Source organism: Argiope bruennichi, chromosome 1 (genome assembly GCF_947563725.1).
Source record: "Argiope bruennichi chromosome 1, qqArgBrue1.1, whole genome shotgun sequence".
Classification (NCBI taxonomy): Eukaryota; Metazoa; Arthropoda; class Arachnida; order Araneae; family Araneidae; genus Argiope; species Argiope bruennichi.
The window spans coordinates 146275864-146302178 of record NC_079151.1 but is presented as its reverse complement, the minus strand read 5'-3'; the positions used below and the strand labels follow the sequence as shown (position 1 = coordinate 146302178).

The 26315-nt window shown below is 32.9% G+C and overlaps 2 protein-coding genes across 2 annotated transcripts in view; both read right to left on the bottom strand.

Annotated features, from left to right (window-relative positions):
* Positions 1–1928: 1928 nt before the first annotated feature.
* LOC129975439 (uncharacterized) lies at positions 1929–2944 on the bottom strand. Its single transcript, XM_056088504.1, has 2 exons — positions 2870–2944; positions 1929–2510 (listed from the first exon to the last, which is right to left on the bottom strand). The coding sequence occupies exons 1-2, from the start codon at positions 2942–2944 to the stop codon at positions 1929–1931; spliced, it is 657 nt and encodes a 218-aa protein (XP_055944479.1).
* Positions 2945–8295: 5351 nt separating this feature from the next.
* Positions 8296–26315, bottom strand: part of LOC129968743 (general transcriptional corepressor trfA-like) — a 29533-nt gene continuing 11513 nt past the window's right edge. The window contains exons 3-8 of the mRNA XM_056082952.1: positions 24856–24970; positions 21816–21885; positions 16371–16457; positions 12612–12698; positions 11940–12006; positions 8296–9909 (exon numbers count right to left, since the gene is read on the bottom strand). Coding sequence (XP_055938927.1) covers positions 8681–9909; positions 11940–12006; positions 12612–12698; positions 16371–16457; positions 21816–21885; positions 24856–24970 — 1655 coding nt within the window. The 3' untranslated portion in view covers positions 8296–8680. The remainder of the gene's footprint in view (positions 9910–11939; positions 12007–12611; positions 12699–16370; positions 16458–21815; positions 21886–24855; positions 24971–26315) is intronic.

The following is a 26315-nucleotide window of genomic DNA, read 5'->3' as shown; positions in this document are numbered from 1 at the left end:
ACAAAACCATCTTTGGTTCCATTATACACTTCATCCATCCAAACTTAAAATCTCTTACTCCATGGGATCATGGGAAATTTTTTTCCTGGCGTCACCAGCGCGCATGCGCTATAGGGTTACATGCAATTAGGGTAGGGTTAAGCCAGGAATCCCAACATCCTCCCACCTTTGAGTTTTTATTACAGAAAACTCAAACACAATTATTAAATTAATACAAAAAATTCAAAATTATCAAATACAAATATCAAAATAACTGAATTAAAAAATGCTTATACTATCAGATATAACTCAACAAAACATTTCAGCTATAAAGTTAAAAAAAAAAGCATTTCAAATATTAAAATACATCAAAGTAGCATTCAACTATCAAAATGTATCGATGTTACAAAAATACTTCATATATAAAAATAAATCAAATCATCATTCAACTATTAAAATATATCATAGATACAAATTTTCAATTCTCTATTAAAGTTCTTAAGATATGAAGTAGATAATAAAAAGTTCAAAGGATAAGAGTTCTTGTAATAAAGAAAAGTTCAGTTTTCACATTAAGTCTCTTTACCTTTCTTAACCTCCTGTCATACCTAGAGGTTGATTCATCAGGCACAGGTTTGTCCAGTGAATCACCTGCAGCTGCACTGGAATCATCACAGGTAGATTTTACAGGTGGTTCACACTTTTAGAAAAGTTCATTGTCTTGCTCACAAACTTCCAAAGGATACAGTCTTAGAGTTGGATGTAAGATTTCTCCACTTTTGGTTTTCAATTTCACAAGTCTGAGGTTTCCATCTGACGATGTGAAGACTTCGATGACTTTGCCCAAAGGCCAGTCCATTCTTTTCATATTGTCACTGGAAATCAGAAAAATGTCTCCGATCTTGATGGATGGCGAGCTTCGTATCTTTCTTTAAAATTGTCTGAGCTGCCCCTAATACTCAGAGCGAAAGCGCTTTCTTAAGTCTTGCTGTAATTTTTGGCGATAAGCAAATCTTTTATTTAGAGATTTACTATCTAGGAGATCAAGATCAGGTATTCCAACCTCTCTGACTTCTTGCAAGAACATATTGGGAGTAAGAGGTTCTTGGTCACTTGAATCATCACTTACATAAGTTAGAGGCCGTCCATTGATGACACTTTCACAGTCACATAAGACAGTGCTTAATTCCTCAAAATTTAGAAATGTTTGTCCTAGAACTTTACGGAGGATTCGTTTAACAGTACCAATTAAACGTTCCCAAAAGCCACTCCACCATGGTGCAGACGGGGGAATGAACTTCCAGTCAATTTTGTTCACAGTACTGTATTTGGTCATGGTCTCCCAGTTAATTTTTTTGATGAGGTTGTTCGCTACGACTAAGTTTGTTCCATTGTTCGAATAGACGACAGCTGGTCTACCTCGACGAGCCACGTATCTACGGAATGACTGCAGGAAGCTTTCTGTTGATAATGAAGTGGTCAATTCTAGGTGCACTGCTCTAAATACTGCACAAGTATAAATAACAATCCAGGACTTCTGATTTCCGTTTAGATAGAGAGGTCCAGCAAAATCAACTTCTATAATTTCAAATACAGAAGCCACTCTAAGCCGATCGACATGCAATGGAGCTATTGGAGTTTCTATTGCTCGTGCATCATATCTTTTACAAGTCACACAGTTCTCGACTACTTTGCGAACAGTTTTACGATATTTCAGTATCCAGAACTCTTCTCTGAGGTTGGTCATCACTATTTGGACACCTTCATGACCTAGAGAGCAGTGTTTCCTCCTTCAATGACAGTCTTGTTTTAATTCGGAAAAGTCCATTCTCATCTGTAAATATTTGGAGTTTCTGGAGCCGCTTATCTTGTGGCCCTGTGAAAGATTCATTTTCTTCAAAAGGGGTATTCTCCCACCCTCGTAAGTTGAACTTTGCAGGTTTAAGAATCTATTCAGATTCATGAATGAATTTCATTAACTCCTCTTCATTTTCAACACTATGGGGACAGTTGTCCACATAAAAAGCCTTCAAACGATTTCGAGCCGTTTCGTTGTTATCAGGGGGGGCATTATTCAGATGATAATCAAGAGTTGCTCCCAGTAAGAAAGGGCTGGAGGTTATTCCAAAAACTACTCTTCGGTGCTGAAAAATTTTTAAGCTTTCTTTCTGCCCATCCTGACACCACAAAAACTTCAAATAAGGCCTATCATCTTCATGGAGTTCTATCTGCAAAAATGTCTTTTCAATATCGGCAATAACTCCATATTTTCCTATTCTAAACCTCTTTAAAACAGAAGGAATCAATTCAACCAAATTGGGCCCCTTTTCTATGCAATCATTTATTGATGGTGAATTTTTGTCTCGGGCGGATCCATCGAAGACGGGCCTGATCTTCGTTGTGGAGTTTTCTGTGAAAACAGGGCAATGAGGTAAGTAGTGCTCAGGTTCTGAAGTATCTACCTCCTCAATAATTCCCTGATCCAACCAGTCCTTAAAAGTGTTTTCATATTCCTCTATTTTTTCTAATTTCTTTAGAGATTTAATGAAATTTGCAAGTCCTTTTTCAGAAATACCTTTGCAGTTTGTTAAGGGGGATGTCCTTCCACCCAAGGTAATCGTACTTGGTACCTCCCTTCTTCATTTCTAGTTACAGTTCGAAAAAAATGCTCCTTAGCTGATTATTCCAATTCTTCCCTAGTTCTGTTTTCACTTGGATCACAAATTCCAAGTGTGTCTAATCGCCATAAATCTGAGATGACTGCATCATTAGCGTGACAGGAAAGAACAATAGACGTACTGTCACTCTTTTCTATTTCATTTGTCTTTCCTATCAGCGTCCAACCTAATTTAGTTCCTACACATACTACTCCTGAACTAAGTTGCCTTACCTCTCCTGTGAGCAGTTTACCAGCAACGTCAGCCCCAATCAACAAACGAATTTCTAATGGAGAATAATTGTTCATCATAAGCATGCACTACATCAGTTAAAAATATTCTATTAGATTTAATTTCTCTCATATAGGGAGACAGTTTTACTCTAGAAATATCGGAACAAATCTTTTCCTGATCTAACACCTCAATCCTGATCATTCCACATCAGTTAAAAGTATTCTATTAGATTTAATTTCTCTCATATAGGGAGACAGTTTTACTCTAGAAATATCGGAACAAATCTTTTCCTGATCTAACACCTCAAAATTACAAAGGTAACTATTATCGACATTACTTAAGCGTACCCGATACTTTTTATGGTTTTCACTTTTTCAACCCCGCTAAATAAAGAATGCAAAACAGATTCCACACTGATAACTTCATAATTCATTCTTTCTGCGGCGTATTTTGATACGTAGGATCTTTGAGACCCTGTATCATAAAGACAACGAATTAATTTAGTTTCTCCGTTCCCACGAATTTTAACTACTAATGTTGATAATTAAACTTGATATAAGGATGTTTTATTAGTTAAAGAGCTGTCTGTAACAATTTTTTCTTCCGAACTTTTGTCTTTATTTTTATTACTCTCACATTCATCATTAGCATTACACATGATCGGTAAATGTTTCCCATTGCATTTAGAACAATTAATTGTTTTCTTACAGAAACGAGCAATATGTCTAGATTTATAATTTAAGCATCGAAAACAAATTCCACGGTTTAAAAGAATTTCCTTTTTTTCATCGTATGTTAAACCCTTCGCAAATCTACAATCTTGAGTCATATGCGATTTATCACAAAAAGCGCATTCCTTATTTTTTAAATCAATCGGATACGAATTTTTTCTCGAATTATTAAATAAACCAAAATCAGATGGCCTATTTACTTTTTCACAAATATGATGATTCAGCATTTTTTTTTATTGTGTTTTTCTAAATAGAAAGGAGAACGCGCAATAATCAATTTTTGTTCCGATTCGATTTCCTTTTTATGAAAGTTTAAGAGATGAGTCAGCCTATCACTCCCTGAATATTCTGCTGTAATTAATTTAGTTTGATTTCGTTCGTAAACTCTCAATAAATCACTTGGTAAACATGATTCAACAAGAGGATATAGCAATATATTCGAAAAGTTATCTTCATCAACTCCTAACGAGTTTAATACTCTGAGCTGCCCTTCCAAAGTATCATACAGTTTAACTAGAGAATACTTTTGACCTTGAGGATTCGCGTTATTTATGACAACTGAAATAACTCCCTAATGTAAACTTCCATCAGCAAATCATCTCTTCCGAAGCGCCTTTTTAAACATTTAGCAGCTTCCTCATTATTTTCTCCTGTTGGCGGCGAACCTTTTGTGTTGATTGCAACAAATGCTGAAATTTGTCATCATCTACAATATCTACATCTTCATGAATCTTTTTAAACTGCCCGCACCATTGGAGCCATTCTTTAATGTTTCCATTAAATTGTTTTAATTCTAGTTCTGGAAGTCTAAATTTACGGTTAGTATTATCGACAGATTCTTTCATTACAATAATATCTTGTTTAGGTTTTTCTAAAGCGTTTAATCTTCTCTGTAGTTTCGTTTTCGTTTCTAAAAGCCTATCGGCATAAGCAGTAATTGCTTCATATTCTAGATCAAAATTTTCTTGAGTGCAAGTGGCATCGCCTTGCAAAATAGCTAAAATCTTTGTATCTAAATCATTCAATTCATTATATATTTTTTTTTCTAACAGAACTATCTGCTCCGCCAAGGTATCTGTGTCCTCTACTTTGTTTTCTAAAATTTCACAAGCTTTATTTAATGATCTCGTAAAATGACTCCTAGTAGGAGTTCTTAACTTTTTAATGCTTTCGATATCCATTTCTCATAATTCCTCAATTCTAATTCTAAATACCTCGAATTCTATATCTATTTACGATAATTTTATATACGTAAATCCCGGCAGGGATGCCAGATTTTGGGATTTCTAGGCCCCAAATTCAAATTTATTGAAATGTACGAAAAATTTCTCTCTTACCTTGTCATTCCGGGATCTTCTGTATGATATAGAACTGAGGTATTCCAAGGTGAATTAGATCACATAATTCATGAAATTATTAATCCAAGTGCTCTCATTTTTTGTCATCATTTTTATTTGCAGGACGAGGACACAGGCACAGATAATTATATACAAAATATTTACATATATTTCATTTTACATGCACGAATTCTTTACACAGCACAAAACCATCTATGGTTCCATCATACACTTCATCCATCCAAACTTAAATCTCAACTGAACATCTCTTACTCCATGGGATCATGGAATTTTTTCCTGACGTCACCAACGCGCATGCGCTAAAGGGTTACATGCAATTAGGGTTATACCAGGAATCCCAATAATATGGATCATCCAAAATCTCACCAAAAAGCATACGATTAAAAATTTTGCATTTGACTTTAATATAAGCAGCAACAAATAAAAGCCCTAATATATAAAAGTTTCGAAAAACGTTTTTTCTTCTTCTTTAAAAATTTTAAATACCGGCTGGATATATATAACTAAAATTTGTCGGGATTCGTCCAAAAAGTAAAAAATTTGAAATAGTTGGAGACTAAAAAAAAAAAAAAAGGACAAAGAAATCACGATAATTGAAAACCTACGGACTCACGTTAAAATATCATCGTACTAGATTTTACGCAATCGACTGACGTAATTTCACACAGCAAAGATAAATTCTTCATCTTTGAATCCCAGTTTTTGAGTCGCAAGCAATATGACATAGCACGTACTATGCACTGTCCCTTTCAGTTTATCTTCCCAATATTTCAATAAACAATAATATACATTGTTGAAAAGGAATTGGGAAAAAAAATCATTAATTTTTTTTTTCATTTTTCAAGAAAATTAAACATTTTTTAAGGGCAGTTTTATAAAATTAAGCTCCATTAAGTTGCTTAGTAATGTCTTTCAACTTAATCACTTTTCATGAAACTACACGCACCCGGGATCAATTTCTCCTCGGATTTGGCTCAAATTTTGGTAAGTGTCTATATTATAAATGTTAAATCTCTGTTCCGAATCGTATCCATTTAGACCTTTTCATTTTGTAATTATCGTATTAAATCATATTTGAAAAGCCAGCCAGACTTCCTCAGAATGAATTTTGCTCAACATTTCATAGAAATCTACAAATTGGAATAAAGATTATATACCAAACTTCATCCATCTAGATCAAATATTTTTAAGCTTCACTTTTGAGTTATCTTTATCACAGACAGGCAGCCGGACATTTTTCCAAAAGCGTGTTTTTCGAACTCAGAGTGGTCTATCTCAAATTCAATTTTTTTTTGACAATTGTAATATTTTCTCTATACTATGTATACAAAAAGCAATATCTTTTTATTCTTATATTTCAATAATGGAATAAAATCAAACGATTAAATATCCTGAAAAAACGAAAGCAAACTTTGCGTAGGAGTCAGCAAAGGGTAGGATAATCTGGTCTAAAATTGAAAGAAAAGTTTGTTTTGATTTTCCGACAAATTACTCACTTTTGGATGAGTAATTTGAACCTTTCTCCATGAAATTTAGTTCATCAATTCACCTTCATGAACTAAATTTTTCTCTTGCCTATTATTTCATTTTTTTTTTTTCATTTTGAAACAAACGCATTAATCTTTATTATAAGTAAAGATAAATATTTTCAAAGATTGATTAACATTCACAGATTAGGAGAAAGTAATAAGCAATATCTTTTTTTCCTTAGCTTTCAATATTGGAATAAAATCAAACGATTAACTATAGATGAAAGAATGAAAATAGAATAGAAATGAAAATGACTAGAAAAAAAATAGAAATGAATTTTATTATAACAATTAATACAGCTGTCAAAGTTTAACAAAGAATTCTTTTTTTAAATCCAGGGTTATGTCATTAAAAAAATAATTTTTTGAAATTTAAAATGATATAAAAATTTCAAACAATCCCATTTGTAGAGCATTCCATCTCTCCCTTCTACATTTGTTTATCACAAGCTGAAATAGTGTGGCCTTCGGGGGCCAACAGACGCGCGCTCATTTCTTTACACTGATGCACTTATAAAGAGTATTTCCGTATTTATTGCGAGTCCCCTTCGTGAGAATATCAAATTGCATGTCTATACACAAGCAAGGATAAACAAAATTCATTCCTGCTTTTCCAGAATTAATTTTGATTTATAGATAGGACACTTCCACAATTTTAGTTTTAAAACCTCGAAAAGAATTGCATTCACCTCATTTGTTCATCTAGATCAGGGGTGGGCAGACTTTTTCAGGGTACGGGCTACTTCTAATTTTTTCAAGGTTTTGCTGTCCTGTCCACCCAGTGGCGTAGGTCGACACTATTCATTATAATTTAATAATACACACGGAATATGTACTTACCTATATAACTACAAGCATAATAACAATTGCACAAATATAATAAAATAATACATTAAAATAAAATAATAAAAATTCAAAATGCATTAAATTATTTCATCTATGCTCAGTTAATTCTTATAGTTATAGTTAGTAGAAGACTTTGGCTACATACTGTCTGCCAAAATCTCGGTATATAATTAAAGACTGTTAATCTTACACAAGGATTCCAAGAGGTCGTCTGTGAGACGGGAATGATATGTTGTCTTAATTATATTGATCGTTGAAAATACAGATTCATACAAATAGATAGGACCAAAAAACGATGTTAATGATATGCAATTTTTAAAAAATTAGGATACTTTACTTCGCCCATTAGATTCCACAAGTTATTCTTGCGTTCATAATAGGTGCTTTTAAAATTATGCCATTTTGAAGGAGAAAAACTTCGTTTTCCTCAATAGATAAACAGAATACAATGTTCCATAAATATGTTTCTTTTAGTATGGGCACCGTAGGTCTTAGTAAAGGCGGTCACCCCAAAATATCTTGGTGGTCCACCCGGTCGATCGCGATCGACTTAATGCCCACCCCTGATCTAGATAGTTAACTTTACTCGATGTAGAAGGAGAGAGAAACTGGGCACATATAAATATAAAAGCATTTCTATTATTATTGATCGAAATTTAAGCAAATACAATATTTCTTCTCTGTATGTTACTTTTTTTTTCTTTTTGACAACTTCTATACTACTACTTTAAAACAGGAAGATTAACGAATTTAAATTTTGTTACCAATGAAATAATTTAATAGCGTTAGAATTTGTTATAGAAATGAATATTTTTGTCACCACTGAAAATAAAAATCTTTGTTGCTGAAAATCCCCAAAATTATTTTACTTTTAATAATAACAGTATTTTTATATTATGAAAAAAGTTTTATTGTAAACAAAACCATGTAAAAAATGCAATTTTTAGATACATTCAATGAAAAAGAATTCACAAAAAAAAGGGGGGTGATATTTTTTAACATCAATATGACGAAACAAATCGACAAAATGGTTAATAAAATTCTTAACACATCGAAAGGCGCGCACATTTAAATACAGAAACAAAAAATAGGCAAAATCATTTTTTCCACATAAAATTCTTCATTTAAACTTTTTATTGGACATAATCCAATCGGATAACAGAAGATTTGGAATATTAGAATATAGATGTTTTTCACTCGCAATGTAATTTGCAGATGGATATGAAAGCTTATTACGCAATTTATATAGCGATTTCTTCAACAAAAAACTTAAAAGGAACCTGTAAATTATTTCTTGAGAAACTAAAAACTTAATTTTCATCATCAACACAACATATAAACAGCTACTAGTTCGTATCTTTGTGAAGGTCACACATTGATTTCTCCACAAAAGATGGGAATTTCTTTCTCATGTATTCCTCATAAACTTGTGCATGCGTGGGTACTTCTTCGCTGCTGTCCGACAGTGTGATGACATCGACATCGGCTAAAGACGGTTCCGGTACGGATGGATTTCTTGTCTCATCTACATGAACCTCTTCAACATCAGCGGATGCGCCATCTCCTTCAGGTTGAGCTCCATCATTTCCATTATTGTTATCGACTGTTTCAGTGTTACTGCTTCTATTGAGTCTGCCTTTTTTATAACGCCGATGCGATGCGCCGTCTCCTTCAGGTTGAGCTCCATCATTTCCATTATTGTTATCGACTGTTTCAGTGTTACTGCTTCTATTGAGTCTGCCTTTTTTATAACGCCGATGGGATGCGCCGTCTCCTTCAGGTTGAGCTCCATCATTTCCATTATTGTTATCGACTGTTTCAGTGTTACTGCTTCTATTGAGTCTGCCTTTTTTATAACGCCGATGGGATGCGCCGTCTCCTTCAGGTTGAGCTCCATCATTTCCATTATTGTTATCGACTGTTTCAGTGTTACTGCTTCTATTGAGTCTGCCTTTTTTATAACGCCGATGGGATGCGCCGTCTCCTTCAGATTGAGCTCCATCATTTCCATTATTGTTATCGACTGTTTCAGTGTTACTGCTTCTATTGAGTCTGCCTTTTTTATAACGCCGATGGGATGCGCCATCTCCTTCAGGTTGAGCTCCATCATTTCCATTATTGTTATCGACTGTTTCAGTGTTACTGCTTCTATTGAGTCTGCCTTTTTTATAACGCCGATGGGATGCGCCGTCTCCTTCAGGTTGAGCTCCATCATTTCCATTTATGTTATCGACTGTTTCAGTGTTACTGCTTCTATTGAGTCTGCCTTTTTTATAACGCTGATGACCTTTCCTACCAGTACTTCTGATGACGGCTAACACGCAGCCTGCTACTCTGTGGTTTACAGATAATTGCTGATCGTTTCCGCATGCAGACTCTTCCTCAATTTTATTATACTTTTCTTCCACCTCACTTTGGCATGCAGATCGATGGTTAGCCTTTTCAACCATCCACTCGCTCCCGTCCTCAGTTTCCTCGTTGGATTCCCGAGCTCTTTTCCGAATACGTAGTATACGTGTTTGGCAATGATATCTGGCATCAGGCTGATTCTTGTTGTTGCTACAAGATTTCTTACCTTTGAGAAAAAGAAAAAAATTAAAGAGATCCTAACCTCCAGTCTGAAATATCAGCATGATAATACTTAAAACTAATTCATGTAACTTCATATTATTTTTTAAAAATTTAATTTTTAGCATTGATAGTGCGTGCACAAAATTATTGATTATCGTTGCGTTAGGCATTGTACTACTATGAACAAAAAGTATTTCTAATGATGATATGAAACAGAAGGAATCCATTTATTACATTTCCTTCAATCTATGTCGAATGCATTGCATTATTTACCAATATTTTTCCCAATCATTAAAATAAGTCTTACAGTCGTTTTTATAAAACCCCTTCATAGTTCGTATTGCATTTTCTTTTAGCTTTAATAGACTCAAAACGGAGATCATGAAAACATAATTTCAAATATGGAAAAAAAGAAAAGACATACGGTTCTATTTCAAATGAAAGAAGAGCTTTTACAGCCATACTTAATAATTTTTTTCCAAATGTTCGCGAATAATAATAATAATAAAGAAGCACTATGGATTTGGGAAGCCCATGAGTTATTCTTCCACATATTGTGTTGCTTCCAACATTTTCCATACAGGAACTGATTCGGTGATGTCTCTTATTGTTAAATGGAGATTATTAATCGCCATTTGTCAAATTCGATCGACAGGTTATAAAACAAAATAAAAGTCTACAAGAGCATGATTCTCGGAATCTCTATATTCTTAAAACATTTTATTCCCCTCAAACATTCTTGTTTCTGATAAGAACTTGCCTTTAAAGACGTTGGGCAACATTTCAAATTGCAAGAATTGCTTTGCGAAAACAAATTTTAATGCATATTCTTTACTCAATTACATTAGTCATTTTGGAAATTCGACCAAAATTTAAATTCCCATCGCATTAAAAAAGACATTTATTTTTAGATCATAAAATATAATGAATTCTTGACTGTAGCCAGATGCTTATAATTGAAAAAAATGTTTGATGTATGCAGATGATTTTTACTATCTATGTATTTTAAATTAACACTATGAAAACCACTTGATCACAGTAAAACGATAAGTAGGTACTATTCTAAAATATGCTTAAAAATGTATTATAAAATTTGTTAAAAAGTGACATAGAAATAAAATCAGTGTCAGTGAAAGGTTAAAATTTGAAATTTCAAAACAGCGTAAACATTTTTAGTGCAATAATTTGTTCTGGAAAAACTAAGAAAAAACCTTAAGATTCAATCAATCCTTAACCAATTTAAAAAAATGAAAGCCCTTTCTTCCCGAATATTTATTAGCCATGAACTATCTACGTGCCAAATTCAGTACTTCAGTGTCAAAAGTCTGGATATAGAGCGTTACAAACGATTCTTAAATCATGCAATTTGCAGATATTATTCATATTTGTCAAACGGATAGATAAGTAAAAAGAACATTCATAATTTTGAAGCGGTGAACATTTTGTGATCTTATTTAAATCAGAAACTTATTGGGAGGTTTCGTCAAGATATCTTTTCTAAAAAAACATAAGATATATTTCATTAGAAAGCAAAATTAATCTCTAATACAAAAAAAAGTAACTAAGATTATAAGAAAGAATACACAGAATCAAAAATCATGGGATAAACTTTCAGAGTAAAACAGGCAAACAGAAGAAAGATATTTTTGCAATAAAGCATAGGAGTTCTAAACAAAAAGAGGCTTTCTGTCTGTGAATCAAATAAGATATACAATAAATAAAGTATACTACACAAGATTAATTAAACTTTGCAACACCCCATATCAATTGCATTAATAACAAAATGTATTGCAAATACAAATTAGAATGTCAAATCTTTGAGACATTCTTAAGTACATCACGGATTTGTTACTAAATTCAAAGAAAAATTTTCTTTGTGGTCCGCCTTTAAATGTTCAAGCCCTTGTTTTATTGCATACATGATTTGTTTCTGTATGCCTGATCTACTTTTAAAAATGTGTCCCGAGATTTACGAATACCCCTCTAGACTTTTTTTTCAATTATATATATTAAATATGAAGGAACTAATTTTACTTTTATCCTTTATCTTCTCCAATTGTTCAATGTATCTTACAGCAAACTTGTATTTTTCTAGACGCTCCTGTAATAAAAAAGATTTCAGAATTAAAAATTTCTATGTTAATATTTAATAACAATTGCAACATGGCATGCATACTGAAAATAATAAAAACAAAATGACTAGGGAAGCACTTCAACAAATCGAAGACTAACCTTCTGTCATATTCATTGACTTTTAAGAGAGAAAATACATAAGAAAAATATCACTAATTAAAAAACATTAAATTTTAAAGAATAATTAATTATTTTAAATTGAATTTGAGCCTTTCATTAACAATAATGAAGCTTCCATTGTTTTTTGCTATAGTCACGAATGAAGATTCCTGATGGGGGTGGGGGGTCGATATATAAATCATAACGAAATTCGATACATAAACAATTTTGATGCATGGAGATTTGAATTTATTATCCTGATTTGATTTTGTGAGAGGAATAACTTTTAAAAAATATTAAAAATTTAAATAATGTAGATTTTAAGAATTTTTTAAATCAAATTTTCATTTCTGATCACAACAAATACTGAAAAATATAAGAAGCATTACAATAAAAATGTCATTTTGGATAATGTCAAAATCATATGTCACAATATAGTAGATATTGAAAAAAAATTAAATGGAAAAATAATACTTTGATGGGCAATTTTGCGGCCTCTTCTGCCTGCTCAATGGATTTCTTAAGCGTCGGCGAATGTTTGGACGGCTTGTTTGGAGTTTTCTGAAAAATATGGATTTCTCATAGATTCTTACATGTATAAAGTATTTAAAGAATTCAGATTACAGTACATTCCCGAGTATCCGGTTCACGACTATCCGGTCTAATTTTCTTTTATCGTAATTAAATGAGGAAGGCAAGGCCTCTACTAAGTCATCTATTAAAGACTTTTTCAAAACCTAAAAACTGTAAGTTTTGACTCTTGTGTTAGGGTTACCATTTTATACCTGTGTAATCATTTATCAATAAAAAATAAAATCAGTTTGAGCCAATTTTCTTAAGAATTAGACCTACAATTTACGTTAATTTTTTTATGTTTTCTGCATTTTAAGCTAGACATTACAGAATTTATATAAAAATGTGAACAATTAATATCCTTTAACTTACTTTTTCTCTAATAAATTTTTGAAACGTACAGTGCAGTATATAAACTACCAGTACAGAGCCTTCTATTTAAACTAACAAGTCATCGGTAATTGCTTCTATGAGTCACTGGGCCGCAGGTGCGTTCACATTGAGATAAATGGAGGCTTAGTACTTAATAAGAAGTGAGGAAACATGTGTTATAACAACGAGTTTTGGTATAAAAACTTTGTCTTCTAGCATTGGTGGGCAAAGAAATTAATTCATAGAACTCCGGCCTATCCGTCCAGTCCTTAGGTCACATTAGGCCGGATACTTGGGAGTTTATTACAATTTATTTGTCCATGGAAAACAACCACAGAGGTAATGAATTGGCTTGTCAGATGCTACCTGTAAAGAATCACCGACATGGATAACCAGCAAGCAACAAATTCGTGGTTTCGTGGGTTTACACATGCCCCCCCCCCTCAGATATTATCGTAAATACACAAGGAAAACCTGAAACTGTCAAAAGATAAACAAATACTGCCTGGCTCTGATGAGAAAGCGACTAAAAGTTCATGGAATACAAGATAATTCTATTTTATTAAATTAAAAGACATCATCACAGTTAAATTTATTACAAACCTATTTATTACTCTCACACGATTAACTCCTCATTCCGTATTTCTCCCCTCACAGCAAATGAATCCGTCTGTTTGAGAACCGACGGTCTGTCATTGGAGAATAGCAGAAGCAAGGTCTTGACAAAACCGTGTTCAGCACAGAATCTCAAAGATACGGTCAATCATAAATATTCCGAATGAAAGTACCATTGCGTTTGATAAAAGTGTTAACTTAAATTATATTCCTGGCAATGGGTTTGATATTTTTTTCTTAATTATTAAGTTACATTTCAATAAAATTCAGCAGGGTTTCTTTCTTTGCATTTGGAGCTTAATCTATTGCATAATATTACAAACTAATTTTACTTCCCACACGAATAGTGTCATCATAAGAAAGACCGTTTTACAGTCATCTGTATTGGATGTTGTCGGATGCCGAGCCAGTGGTCCCAAAGCTTGGCGACGAATTTGGCGGCAAAATGGATAATGCTTGAAACTTTGAGAATTTTGTCGATTCGTCCATTATGAACCGAGATACGCTTGACTGGTCTAGAAGCTTCTAGGACCGCCTCCCGGGAACTATAAAAGGCCGCACTCTCAAGCTGTGGTGAGTCGGCGAGAGTCGTCGTTGTGAATTGAGGTGTTGTCGGAGTCGCCGACAAGTAACGAGTCTTCGAGAGAATAATGAAGCAACGGCGTTGTGTGGAACGAGTGCTGAACTACTGTGTGCCGAATACTGTTGTCTACTGTGGAAGCAGCGTCGTATCTTTTATGTAGTAGCCTGTTGTGAGAAGTAATGAGTCGGCAGCTAAAGCGAGAAGAGACAGCGAGAAGTTCAGCCATGGAGAGACCGTAGAGCGAAGCTCAGAGGATCTCCTCTCCTGCTGGATTCTGTCTGGCCGCTACTACGATTACTACTTTGAGAGCTACTGTCGTCTGTATTGCGTTACTGTGTGCTGTCCTGTGTTAGTCTCGGCTGTAAATATTTGTCGTCTGCGTATTCGTCGTCTTTGTGTACTCGTGCTCTTCGTGTAAATAAACGTCGTTGTTTCCTAACTGAGGCCTGCTGATTGTGTTCTCATACCATACACCCACTAATCAAAAAATTCCGGCGGTGAGGAAAACCCGTAATAATAATTTTTCATTAGGTCATATATAATTTTGATATTAGTATTCTTTACAATGCGTTAGAAGATAGTGTGATATTCTAAGTGATTATAGGTCAATCAACGGTTTTTGTGGAAGCTCTATTAACTGATCAGTGATATTTCTCAAAAGATCCATTAAAATAGTCTTAAGTCGTCAAATGCAAAGCCGATTAAAACGCCGATTTTGGTCATAGATATGTCGGAAAAATTTTTGAATATCAAGTTTAAAGTACTAAATATGTTTAATAAGAACAAGAAATTACGAAAAAATATTAATTTCATAATTTTTCCAGCAATACATATATTGATCTAGATTTTAAAAAAAATTCTTTATCCATTTTTCCCTAACAGGATGTACGACCATTCAACAGTTCGAAAATTAATTTTGGGGTGCACTCTATACATTAAATAATGTTTATGCACTAAAATGAGCATCAAATACATGCAAGCTCATGTAGCATGCGGAAACATACTGTGGCGCACAAAATTATGAATATGGTAAACTAGTCAACAGAAAGCGGCAGTGAAGTAAACTTATTTCCAAGTAAGTTTATTTAGAAAGACTAAAGAGATGTCACACATTCGTATTATTAGTGTTACAGACCGAGATAGGCTAGATGGTAGGGCATTGGATTCGCATCCCGTGGGATGTAAGTTCGAACCACGCCGGCCAAAGACTCTCTGTGTACATGGTGGCTGGTGTAAGTATAAATCAGTCGTAGCCACAAAGTCCTCCAAGTCGAGACAATATCACTGGGGGTTCTGGATCAGAGGTCATCGCTCCCTGCTTCAGGTGTAAATTACGATCAGAAGAGTGAATGAAATATATGAAGGATGCTCGCCCCATAAAAAGGGCTGTGACGCATGAGTAGCAAAGACATACTCTTGGTCCTAGATGGCGCTACTGCAACAAGAAACGCTAAAACTCGGCTTAAAAGGGCTTGTCCACGACAAGTGCCATAAGCAAGCAACAACAGAACCTTGTTATTTCTCCATAACCGTTTGTATTTCTAGCTGCCAACAATTGCATTCATGTATATGAAATTTAAATTCACCATTCTGGATGCACTATACACTTCTTAAAAATATTTTACAATTTTCAGTATCTTTGCACTATTATTTTGTGTATATGATGCTTCTGCTCAGATTTGATTTCATCAATAGTGCAAATTGTAACAGGAATTTTTTTTTCACGCGCAACAGTTTTGCAGTTTATCCAGCTTAACCCTTTATTTATCGAATTATTTTGCTATAAATTTTTCAACTTTATTTTTGCGCCAGTAGTTACGTTTTCTGGCAGAATAATCCCAGGGAATCCGAGGAAAAAATTTAATTAATCGAAATATCTTAATTAATTCAATTAATAATTAAATATCTTTAATTTCTACTTTTAGTTTATATTAGCTACTTGCTATATGAGTAACATTCTGCGTGTCCCTTTGAATACCATCAGAAAAAATAATCATATTACGAAGACATAAGCCAAAATTAAATGTTACTTCTAAGTACCGTCAATAAATAAAAGGTTAAAATCTTATAAATGAAGAAGAAATACATACCACTGCAGGTGAGTGAAATTCCTTGATTTTCGATACATTGATCCAGCTTCTTTTGGGTTTCTCGCCAAAAAAGTTAACATGATACTTCTGTAAATGGCATGTTAAAATTTGAAACTACTTTTAGAAACATTTATTCTATAGTAAAAAGAAATCATAAAATGTACAAATATATTACTATAATAAAAAACATTTTTCATAAACCAGCAAACACGAAAGGTTCGTACCGTTAAAAGAAGTCTTGAATCGTCTCAACGCTATAGTTTGAGATCGGTAATTCAAAATTTCCTAAGTCTGGATTGAACATTTTTAACGTCGCAATCATTTGAGATAAGAAAATGATGGCAATTAGTTTCTCATGCCAAAATTATTTACGTTTTTGTACGGCATATCAAAACTCGACTGACATCCATTTTTAATCCTGAAAATTATTATCAGAAGGACATAATTTTTACTTTAACTTAAAATTCAAAAAATCAATTTAATCACTAATATGCATTTCTCGGATTTAAAGATTTTTTTTTCGTAATTTTTTCTGTTGAGCTGCTCAAACAGAGAAGTCAAATCGATTAACTTCCGTTTCTTTAAAATGTGTTTATTCTTATGTCAAACTTGATAAACTTCTAATTTTTTATATTGACAACACTAATTAATAAAAAAATGGCAAACAGAAAAGTAGATTATTTCCAATACTATTAACTCTTAGATAAATTTTCTAACATTTACTGCAGCATGCAATGCATTCCAATCTGTGCCATAATGCCATTTTGCTGGCAAGTATCCTGTAGACGCAGATAAATTTTATTTCATTAGAAGAATTAAAGTTACAGTTATTTATACAGTTCAACTGTCTCAGAAATTAGTACACTTGTAAATTATTAAACAATTATTTTAATTGTTTTCCGAAAAGAAAAGTTGTACCGCTATATTAAGATGCATAAGACTGTAAATAAGTATTTGGATGTGGCAAATTATGAATGTTTAAATCTTATGCTACTGCTTTTTTTTTCTTTTTTTGCTTGCCAAATGTATATTTACACCATATGTCATGCCAAAATTTTAATGATAATAAGATCATTCTAAAATAAAGCAATTTTATAATTCGTTAAACAAAGCGATATCCACAATAATTTATTCTATATTCATTTGAATTTCTATATTAAGTTAATCAATTTGATAAGTGAGTGTTAAATATATGTTGAACATTTTGATTTGAAGAAGCACCCGTACAATTTTTTAAAATTTTTATTAGTTTCTCAAGATCAACTTTAGTTACGATAAAAAACTGTATTTATTACAGAGTGCGGCAAAAACACTCAGACAAAGTTATTACGTCATAGATTAATATCTTTTTAATTTTTGTTTTCTTTGTGTCTACCACTTCAATGATAACATTTTTTATAATTATTGTTTAGTTTAAGTATTGTTTTTTTTTTCCTTTTTATAATGCCAAGCAAAAAGATATGCTATTTTAAAGTTGTTTAAGCAAGGAAAACGATAGCATGAAGTCGTTCGTTTGTTTAATGTGCCTCAGTAAATAGTATCTAATGCAATATATCGTTTCAAAGAGTTTGCCAATGATGGTTCAAATGCAGGAAGTGAACGAAAACGTATGATGAACACGTTCAATGCCTGCAAGGCTATCAAAAAAGCGAGTTCAATGAAATTCGAGGGTTTCCATGAGAAAGATAGCTTATGAACTGGGAATAAGGGACCGATCAGTGCAACAAATGGTAAAAATAGAGCTTGCATTGAACCTTTACAAGTTCCAAAAAGTTCAGCTTCTCACTGAAAAAAACAAACTTCTGCGGCTATACAGACGTCGAAAACTTTTGAAACGGGCAGCAAGTCAGCGCTGAGAGAGATTCCTTTTCACTAATGAGAAGCTCTTTACCGTTCAACAAGCTCATAATTTCTAGAACTAAAGGATCTGGTCTGAAGACGCTCCAAGCACTTCAGAAATTGCTGAACATTGCAAAAATACAAAGTCTGTCATGGTCTGGGGTGGAATTTGCGCAAGCAGCAAAACATCTCTGATTTTTGTGGATGAGGGCGTTAAAATAAATCAAAAAGGACATTCTAGAAACTGTTGTATTTCCGTGAACCAAAACGGACTTCGGCAATGTAAAGTGGGAGTTTCAACAAAATTCCGCACCAGCTCAAAAGGCTAAAAAGACAGAAGAGTGGTGCAATTCACATTTTCCGGACGTGATATCATCTGGAGAGTGGGCTCGAAACTCGCCGAATCTCAATCCCATGATTACAGTGTATGGTCCATTTTGGAGTCTAAGGTTTGCACCAAACGACATAAAAGTTTGGATTCACTAAAGCAATGGCTTCCGTGGAAATGGGATTCAATAAGCGTTTGCGCCTTTGTATCACTGTAAAAGGCGGAAACTTTGAAACAAATTAAGTTTATTTATTAATTTATTATAAGTCTACTCTTATTATTATTTGTTATATTTTGTAAATTTATTTAATTTTAATCAAGTTATATTCAAAATTGTTTGTCCGGGTTTCTCTGCCGCACCCTGTATCACTGTAATGAAATTCAAACTAGTTTTATTGTTTCATAAAATCTTTCACATCTGTACTTTTGCCAATTTTAACGTTAAGATGGAAAAAAAGCTATCTTTGCACATTCACTTCAGCAAAATCTTTACTTCGGTTTCATTAAAATATTTGTTCTTAGTTACCAATTTTTTCTACAAATTGGGGGTGTAAAGATCATCAAGTTCAAAATTCTGCGGCTGATGCATCAAGTTACACACAGAAAAAATACAGACATCAAACAAGTCTAAGACTTTTATCCCACTACAAATGTTAAAAAGTTTCGAATCTCCTGAAATTTTCGAATTTTTCAGTGATCACTACATAGTGAATATATACGCAAAAATGACCTCAGCTTATAAGATACTGCCTATTTCGAGATATAAATTAAAATGATACTCGAAAAATTTTATAATGACGAAACGTTCACAATTAGAGCCGTCATAATTATATCCGAATAATTCAAATGGACTGCCTGTTAAAAACCAGCAGCGGCTAAAGAAGTATCAGTCACTTTAAAAAACTCGTGTCCAATTAAACTCTTTTATAAACAGTGATGTCCAAAACTATTTTATAAACAGGACTACCAAAAGGTAAAAATGAAGAAACGCCACAAAACAACATTCGAAGAAAAAACCTGCAAAAAGTATGAATTGGCACTTTCTTTATCATGATAGTGATTCCTACCACTAATAAAATGCTTACTTTCTATGCTACCTCATAATTGTAGAAGAGAAGAAAATATATAATTACACTGTAGGTGTAAATCATAGGAGATTCACATACCTAGATATAAACGAAACATAGCCGTGTTCTACTAGCATCAAATTCTACATTGAATGAGAACTTGTATTCTCACCCAAATATGAGGGACACGATACTCGACAAGTAATACAAAAAAAAAAAAAAAAAAAAAAAAATCAAAACGACAACCTTATTGGCTTTCATGTTCTTTTCAAAATAAAGTTAGAATAAGAAAAAGAGTAAGAAACCAACAGTACAACATTTTCCCCAAAGCAAGTACTTTATCATTAACCTATTTTAGCAAGCATTTCTTTAATGATCGGAGAAACCTATGTGGCATATGTCGGACACATTACTGGACTGTTTTTTACAGGTCTATCATTGATATAACTGAATAGGCATTTCAGAGTTTGCTTTTGAACTTCAGTCACATTGACACCAGAAGCATCTTCATTCTGTGTAATATGATTCAGATTTGAAAGGAATTAAGAGAGCCCGAGACATATTTAACGAAGAATATTTCTCAGCAGTTCGGAAGCTTTGCTAGATATTCTCTTTTCAGCAACCTTTGACACAGGCTTTTTCCTAGGCTTGAATTATTTGTTACTGACATTTTTATTTAATTACTAAGAATAAGCTCGCGCGTTGCTGCCGCAGAGGAAATAATTTTGGAAATATCGTTTGAAATAGCTATCTTGTTTAATTAGGAATGATAGAAAGAATGATATTTAATTTCTTGTCGACACTGAATACTTTCACTGAAATTGAATGATATATAAAGGAAAAGTATAAATACTATTTATTCTATTTTATTTACTTCAGATATAATAAATGTACTGTGCCTATAATCTTCGCGCAAGTACAAGCAATAAGTTAGCAAACATTTATCGAAATCGGATGAACGGTACCGGCAGCGCATAAAATACGAAAATACAAAATTTCATTTTTATATATTAGATTTCCGATCTGTGTGATCCTTGATGCCGAATTTCTATTTTACAGAGATTCTGAACTGCAGATTCAATGCCTTTCCAATTGAACTGCAGATTTCTTAAATAACAGGAACAGATTTTAAAAACCCAAAAGAAAAAGTGAAAACCGTGGAAGAATCATAACCTCGTTTCATTTTTACAATTCCTTTTTATTATCAGGCTAATAGGAATACAAATGTGGATAACACTTCACTCGTACATAAAGAGAAACCATTACAATTTCAAAGACTCGAGATCGATAATGTCTGAAACAACTCATTTCAAATACAGAAGCTACATAAATGAAATCTGACATGTGATTTTATCCTAAGACGTAGATCTATGTCCAATTTTGAAAAAAAAAAAAAAAAAAAAAAAAAAAGAGGCCAAATGATTGCTTGATTATCCATCTGTAATCGTTTTCACGAAAATATAATCATTCTGAAACGCAATATCTACATAAATAAAATTTGTTGTGTGATTTGGCACCAAAATTATAAACTTTGTAACGATCAGCGCCGTCTATCGGTAGAACAAGAACTATACGACTTCCTGTTTAGTTTTAGAAGAGACAGAAAGGAAAATGACCACTTAGAGCGATAGAAAGACAGACGAATCCAGAATGATGCCTAAATTTTGTTAGCTGAATATTAATAATCTTTTAAAATTAGGGTTTTGTGATGTGTGTGTAAATAGTAATAAATTAATGATTTTCACTAAAAATATTATTAATATTTAGTGCAAATATTAATTGTAATCTTGCTCATACGCTACAACCTCCATCCATTTTTAAGACGCAATCGATTAAGGAAGAAATAGAAAATGCCTACTCCATTTTCTTCATCGTAGTGAGAAATGAGTCACAAAACGCATTAAAAGGAGTGAAGAAGTCATTTTCAGGTTTTAGTTCAATTTAAAAAATTCGCAATAAGTTTACTGAAATACGTTCAAATAAGTTTTTAAAATACGTTCCTATTAATCTAGTGAGAAATATTAATTGGCATTAAGTTTCATCTATTAAAAAAAACTGCGTTAATTAATTTATTTCCGAAACAGATTTACTAAAAGTTTAGCAAACAGTTTTTAACCGCTTCAGAAATGTTTTATCCTTAACCTACTGACCTTTTTTTATTACCAACTATTATTCACATCAAGATAATATGAAATAATCTTGTTCACTTACTACTTCACCTTTTTCATTAACCACAAAAAATTGTTGACTATCTGGGCTGTCTTCAATCATCCCAGGCCACCTAAAAGAATTGCATTTTCATCAAGAATGTTTATTCTTTGACTCTCGCGAGAAAGCAGCAAACCTTCGAACTCGTGCATTCGGGGAGAGGGAGAAAAATATAATTTGCTCTCTCTGTGATCGATGAGAACAGATCAGACTTTTCACAATCAGTTCGAGTTAGAAGTTCAGCCGCCTTCTTATGAGGGCCATGGAATATCCTTAAATCCTGTTCCGACGACCTGTGCCCACCGTAAGTCGGGCACATTTTGCCCTCTTTTGTGGTTTTCTGGGGTACTTTGATGTCCGTTCATTTTACCGACAATTTGCGGGAAGGTCCCGATCGCCGTGCACAGGCAGGGGTGGTCCAATAATGGGTCAGTTGGCAGCTCTATGACCAAATCCGTAAGGCCACAGGTCGTCGGAACGGGGTTTTAGAAGGATAGTATTAAATTCAAGATATTCACTTCTTCATGCTTCCATAAATAAAAACCATTACACATAAACAGAACACTTTAATTAATAAGGTAAAAAAGTTTTGTATCAGCTCTCTTAAACTTTAATACTTTAAACTGTAAGTCAGAAAAATGTTCTGAAAAACTATGATACACTAAATTAAATAATAACTTTAATTTACCTTTTTTAATCCTTTCCAGAAGGTATTTTGCTACTATGCAAAACATAGAAAGACAAAAGTAAACAACTCCTATAGGAGTAATCTACACAAGTTTTGCATACAGCAGCATTTAGTTCCTTTTTAACATTTTTAACTAAAGGTTAGAACTAAAAAAAAAGCGTTTAGTTTCTGTTTTAATTATTAAATTACTTATTCGATGATGATGATGTCGTGTCTGCGTTACAACGGAAAGAGGGGTGCAGTAGCCTTGAGCACCCGAGGACAGAAGTCTGACTTCTAGCTCATTCTTACTTGATGATATCTAAATATACCTACTTGCTCCAAACAATCATAATTCTTTCTCTAACCATAATTTTATGAAGCACATTTACATCACTACAAAGTAATTTATCTATTTTCCGGCCGAAGTATTTACTAAAATTGCCGATATAATTTCGGTAATTCTCTTCTATTGATTTTTCATACAAAATCTGATAAAAATGAATTTACATTTCACAATTCCGGAAATTTTGGATTTAACCTCTTCGTCGTCCTTAACGCGTCTAGCGCGTTCAAATGAAACTTCTGCAGGGCGGCAGTAACACTCTTCAAACGTTCTTCTACATTTTTAAACTTTTAAAGGTTTAAAACGCTTTCTAAATGTTTACTTGTTTGAGTTTTTTTTTGTTGTTGTTGTTCTAATGCTGCGATAAACAGAGGAAAAACAGAAATTTTAGCGGACAGGAGAGGACGGCGAATGGGTTAAGGAAGTAAACATCTATGGAAGTTAATTGACTCGAACACACACAGATCTGCCATTTCAATGAAATGAGTGCAAAATATTGTTTCTACGTCCTCATTTCATTATATTGAAAATCATGTTTCCGCCTTGCAATCAGGACTGTCGATAAGTTAAGACTTAAACTATCTTTTTGAAAAGCTAAGCCATTTTATTTTATTCGTCGCTTCTTGCACCCACTACGGTACAGTTGCAGACTGAATATATTTTTTACAACTACCGAAACATGAATGGCGTGACAGACACATCATGAATTAAACACTACAAAGGATTAATCAATTAACTTTGCTTCGTTGTATTTACAGATTTACAGGATTTATTATGTATTTATAGGATAATCCGTAAAGTCGGTGAGACGTTTAAATTCAAAATGCCGTTTCATATGGCCAGAGAAGGAACGTGTACCTATAGTAATGTGACTATGCTGAATTTATTGAGACAGGTTATAGGACCTCTAGCAGAGAAATAAGGAAGTTACAAAAAAAAAAAAAAATAACTGAAATAGTAAAGGAGATTGGCAAAAAAGTCCAATTAGAAAGATGTACGCTACATCATAATAAAAACACAGGAAAAGGTTTCAAGCATATGCCTTTAAAATTGACGGAGATATTTGCAATTAAAATTTTGAATTTGCCATCACTTGAAAAATGGTTCGTTCTATAATTAAAAAATATTTAATTACTCCCCCATCACTACGAAACGCCGTTTTGAATTTAACGCTTCAAAGGACTTTAAATATCATTTTGTAAATAATTGCATACTCCAAATCAATAAGTTAAGCAAACAACATTGATTATCAATCAATCATACAAACCAATATCTAAGCAACGTTAACTACAGCTCTAATCAGGACGGCTTTTGACACCTCGCTCTCTTAAGCAATGCACATTATGAGACCCCTGTTTTAGTAACTAGTCGGCTTAGCTACACATTTCAACCTAATTTTTTTAATTTATTATTTCATTCACATATTTTTGCTTCGTTGTTTATATTAAAAACTTAATGAAAAATGTTTTAATTATTTATTTTTACATGTATGACATTGAAAAAATAGGTAATAAAAATCTTGAAAAATGCACCCCAAATATTAGTTAAGGATAGCCTTAATTACTTACTAATATAAGTTTCAGTAATAAAACAATGCTTTACTTATAAACTTACTAATAAAATAATGACATTTAAATATTATGACAATTATAAAGAAAAACCTTGAAGCAAATATAAAATTAAAAAATTATTTTACAGCATTTTTCAAGTAAAATATAGCGTACAGTAAAATTATTAATATTAAAATTATTACAAATAAGTAACGAACAAAATTTATTTAAAAATGGATTTAATGATCTAATGCAATCAAAGTCCAGATATTTTATAATCTTTACTAGTTTGACAGCAACGATCCCCTTTTATCCCCGAAGTTACTACCCTGGGTAGCTGCTGCCCACTTAAGATTTTTAATTATTTCAATCAGATTCAGTTTAAGAGGCAACTATGTATAAGTGGTTCCCATTTTTTTTTAAAGATCGATATTAACACAAAAAGAAAGCTGTACATTTTAGATGTATTTGAGAAATTACCAGGGAAATCCGGCAATTTTTGCCCAAACCAAAGTTCCAGGTGGATAGCCTCTCTCAGCAAATTCTACTTCAATCGACTTCGAAGGATTGGTGCAATTTCCTATTTCTCCCTTATCTGGAAATCAACAGAAAATAACTTCTTTTAGTGCCACAAATACGAGAGGTGGGAATTTAATAGTGGCTATCCTGCAATTTCACAATTGATGCAACATCTGTACTTGCATGAAATGTTTCTAGTTCTTCGATGTCTTCACTAGTGCTCTGTACAACCTGTTTCCAGAAATGCAAAAGCCGTTGAATATCTAATTCATAGGGTCATCCGATTTGGATGGACGCTTTAAAGATCTCTCAATAATTTCGGTGATGAATGGCACGAAATGGTACCTTCGAATGTTAGATCAAATCATTTTTGCATTTCTATCCTGAGTAGAGACATAATCGCTCCTCAATTTTGTCCTTTCAGAATAAGAACATAATCTTAGGTTATATCGTTACTGTGTAACTTAACTCAAGTATTTGAGGTTAGATTTAGATGAAGACGCTTATTCCATTTCATACGATTTTACTACTAAAAAGCCACTATTAAATATCCAACTCTCCATTTTTTCACAAAGGATAAGCATAATTTTCGTCAAATGGTATATGTATATATATATATATATAACCAATAAATAAATTAAAACGAGAAATATTTTTCATTTCATTTTTCGGTTTGAGAAATAATAATTGAGATAACAATTGCAGCTTAACTTAACGAAATTTGTCTTCATTTGCAGATGTCTAGTCAGCCGCCTTTGGTGGTCGAAATATTGGTTTATCTGGAATAATTTTTAAGTTTAATTCTAATCAAATTTATTAAACATAACTTGGTATTGATGGTATATATACTCAGCAATGTTTAATACCATCAAATTTCCATAACATTTTAGGCTATTTTTTTAGCATCCTTCCGCTATTGCGTCCTTATTGTGTGCATGAACCATTCATGAAAAACATTCATTTATATGATCTAATTCTAATTCTAAGTTGTTTTAATTAGTTTTGTGATTCACATTACTTATGTAAAATGAGTGATTAATTTCGACAATTGGTTGTTCTATACGCAATATTTTCTTCCGGGGAGATTAGCACTTTCATCGCAGCAATTGCACACTCTCTGTGCGAAGATATATATATATATATATATATATATATATATATATATATATATATATAAGATGCGCTGCAATAATATAGAAAAACCTTGAGCAGAGGACGAGTTGTCTCATCCCTCGCGCATAGCGAATATTCCTGGAAGACGCGTTATCTCGTCCCTCGCGATGAAAATGTTAGTTGACAAAATTGGAGGAAATGAAACTACAATTAGAAGAAACAGTCACTACAGAAATATAATTTCGGTTGCACGTAACTGTTAATCCGTCATTCATGTAGTCAGTGCTCCAAATTACTGATAAAAATTG

What these genes read in the sequence shown, in the direction of transcription:
- LOC129975439 (XM_056088504.1), bottom strand. Translation starts at nt 2,944, where the DNA reads ATGAACAATTATTCTCCATTAGAAATTCGTTTGTTGATTGGGGCTGAC. An exon ending in GTAAACTGCTCACAGGAGAG is followed by an intron (nt 2,511 to 2,869) that starts GTAAGGCAACTT and finishes AAATCTCTAAAG; the next exon opens with AAATTAGAAAAAATAGAGGA.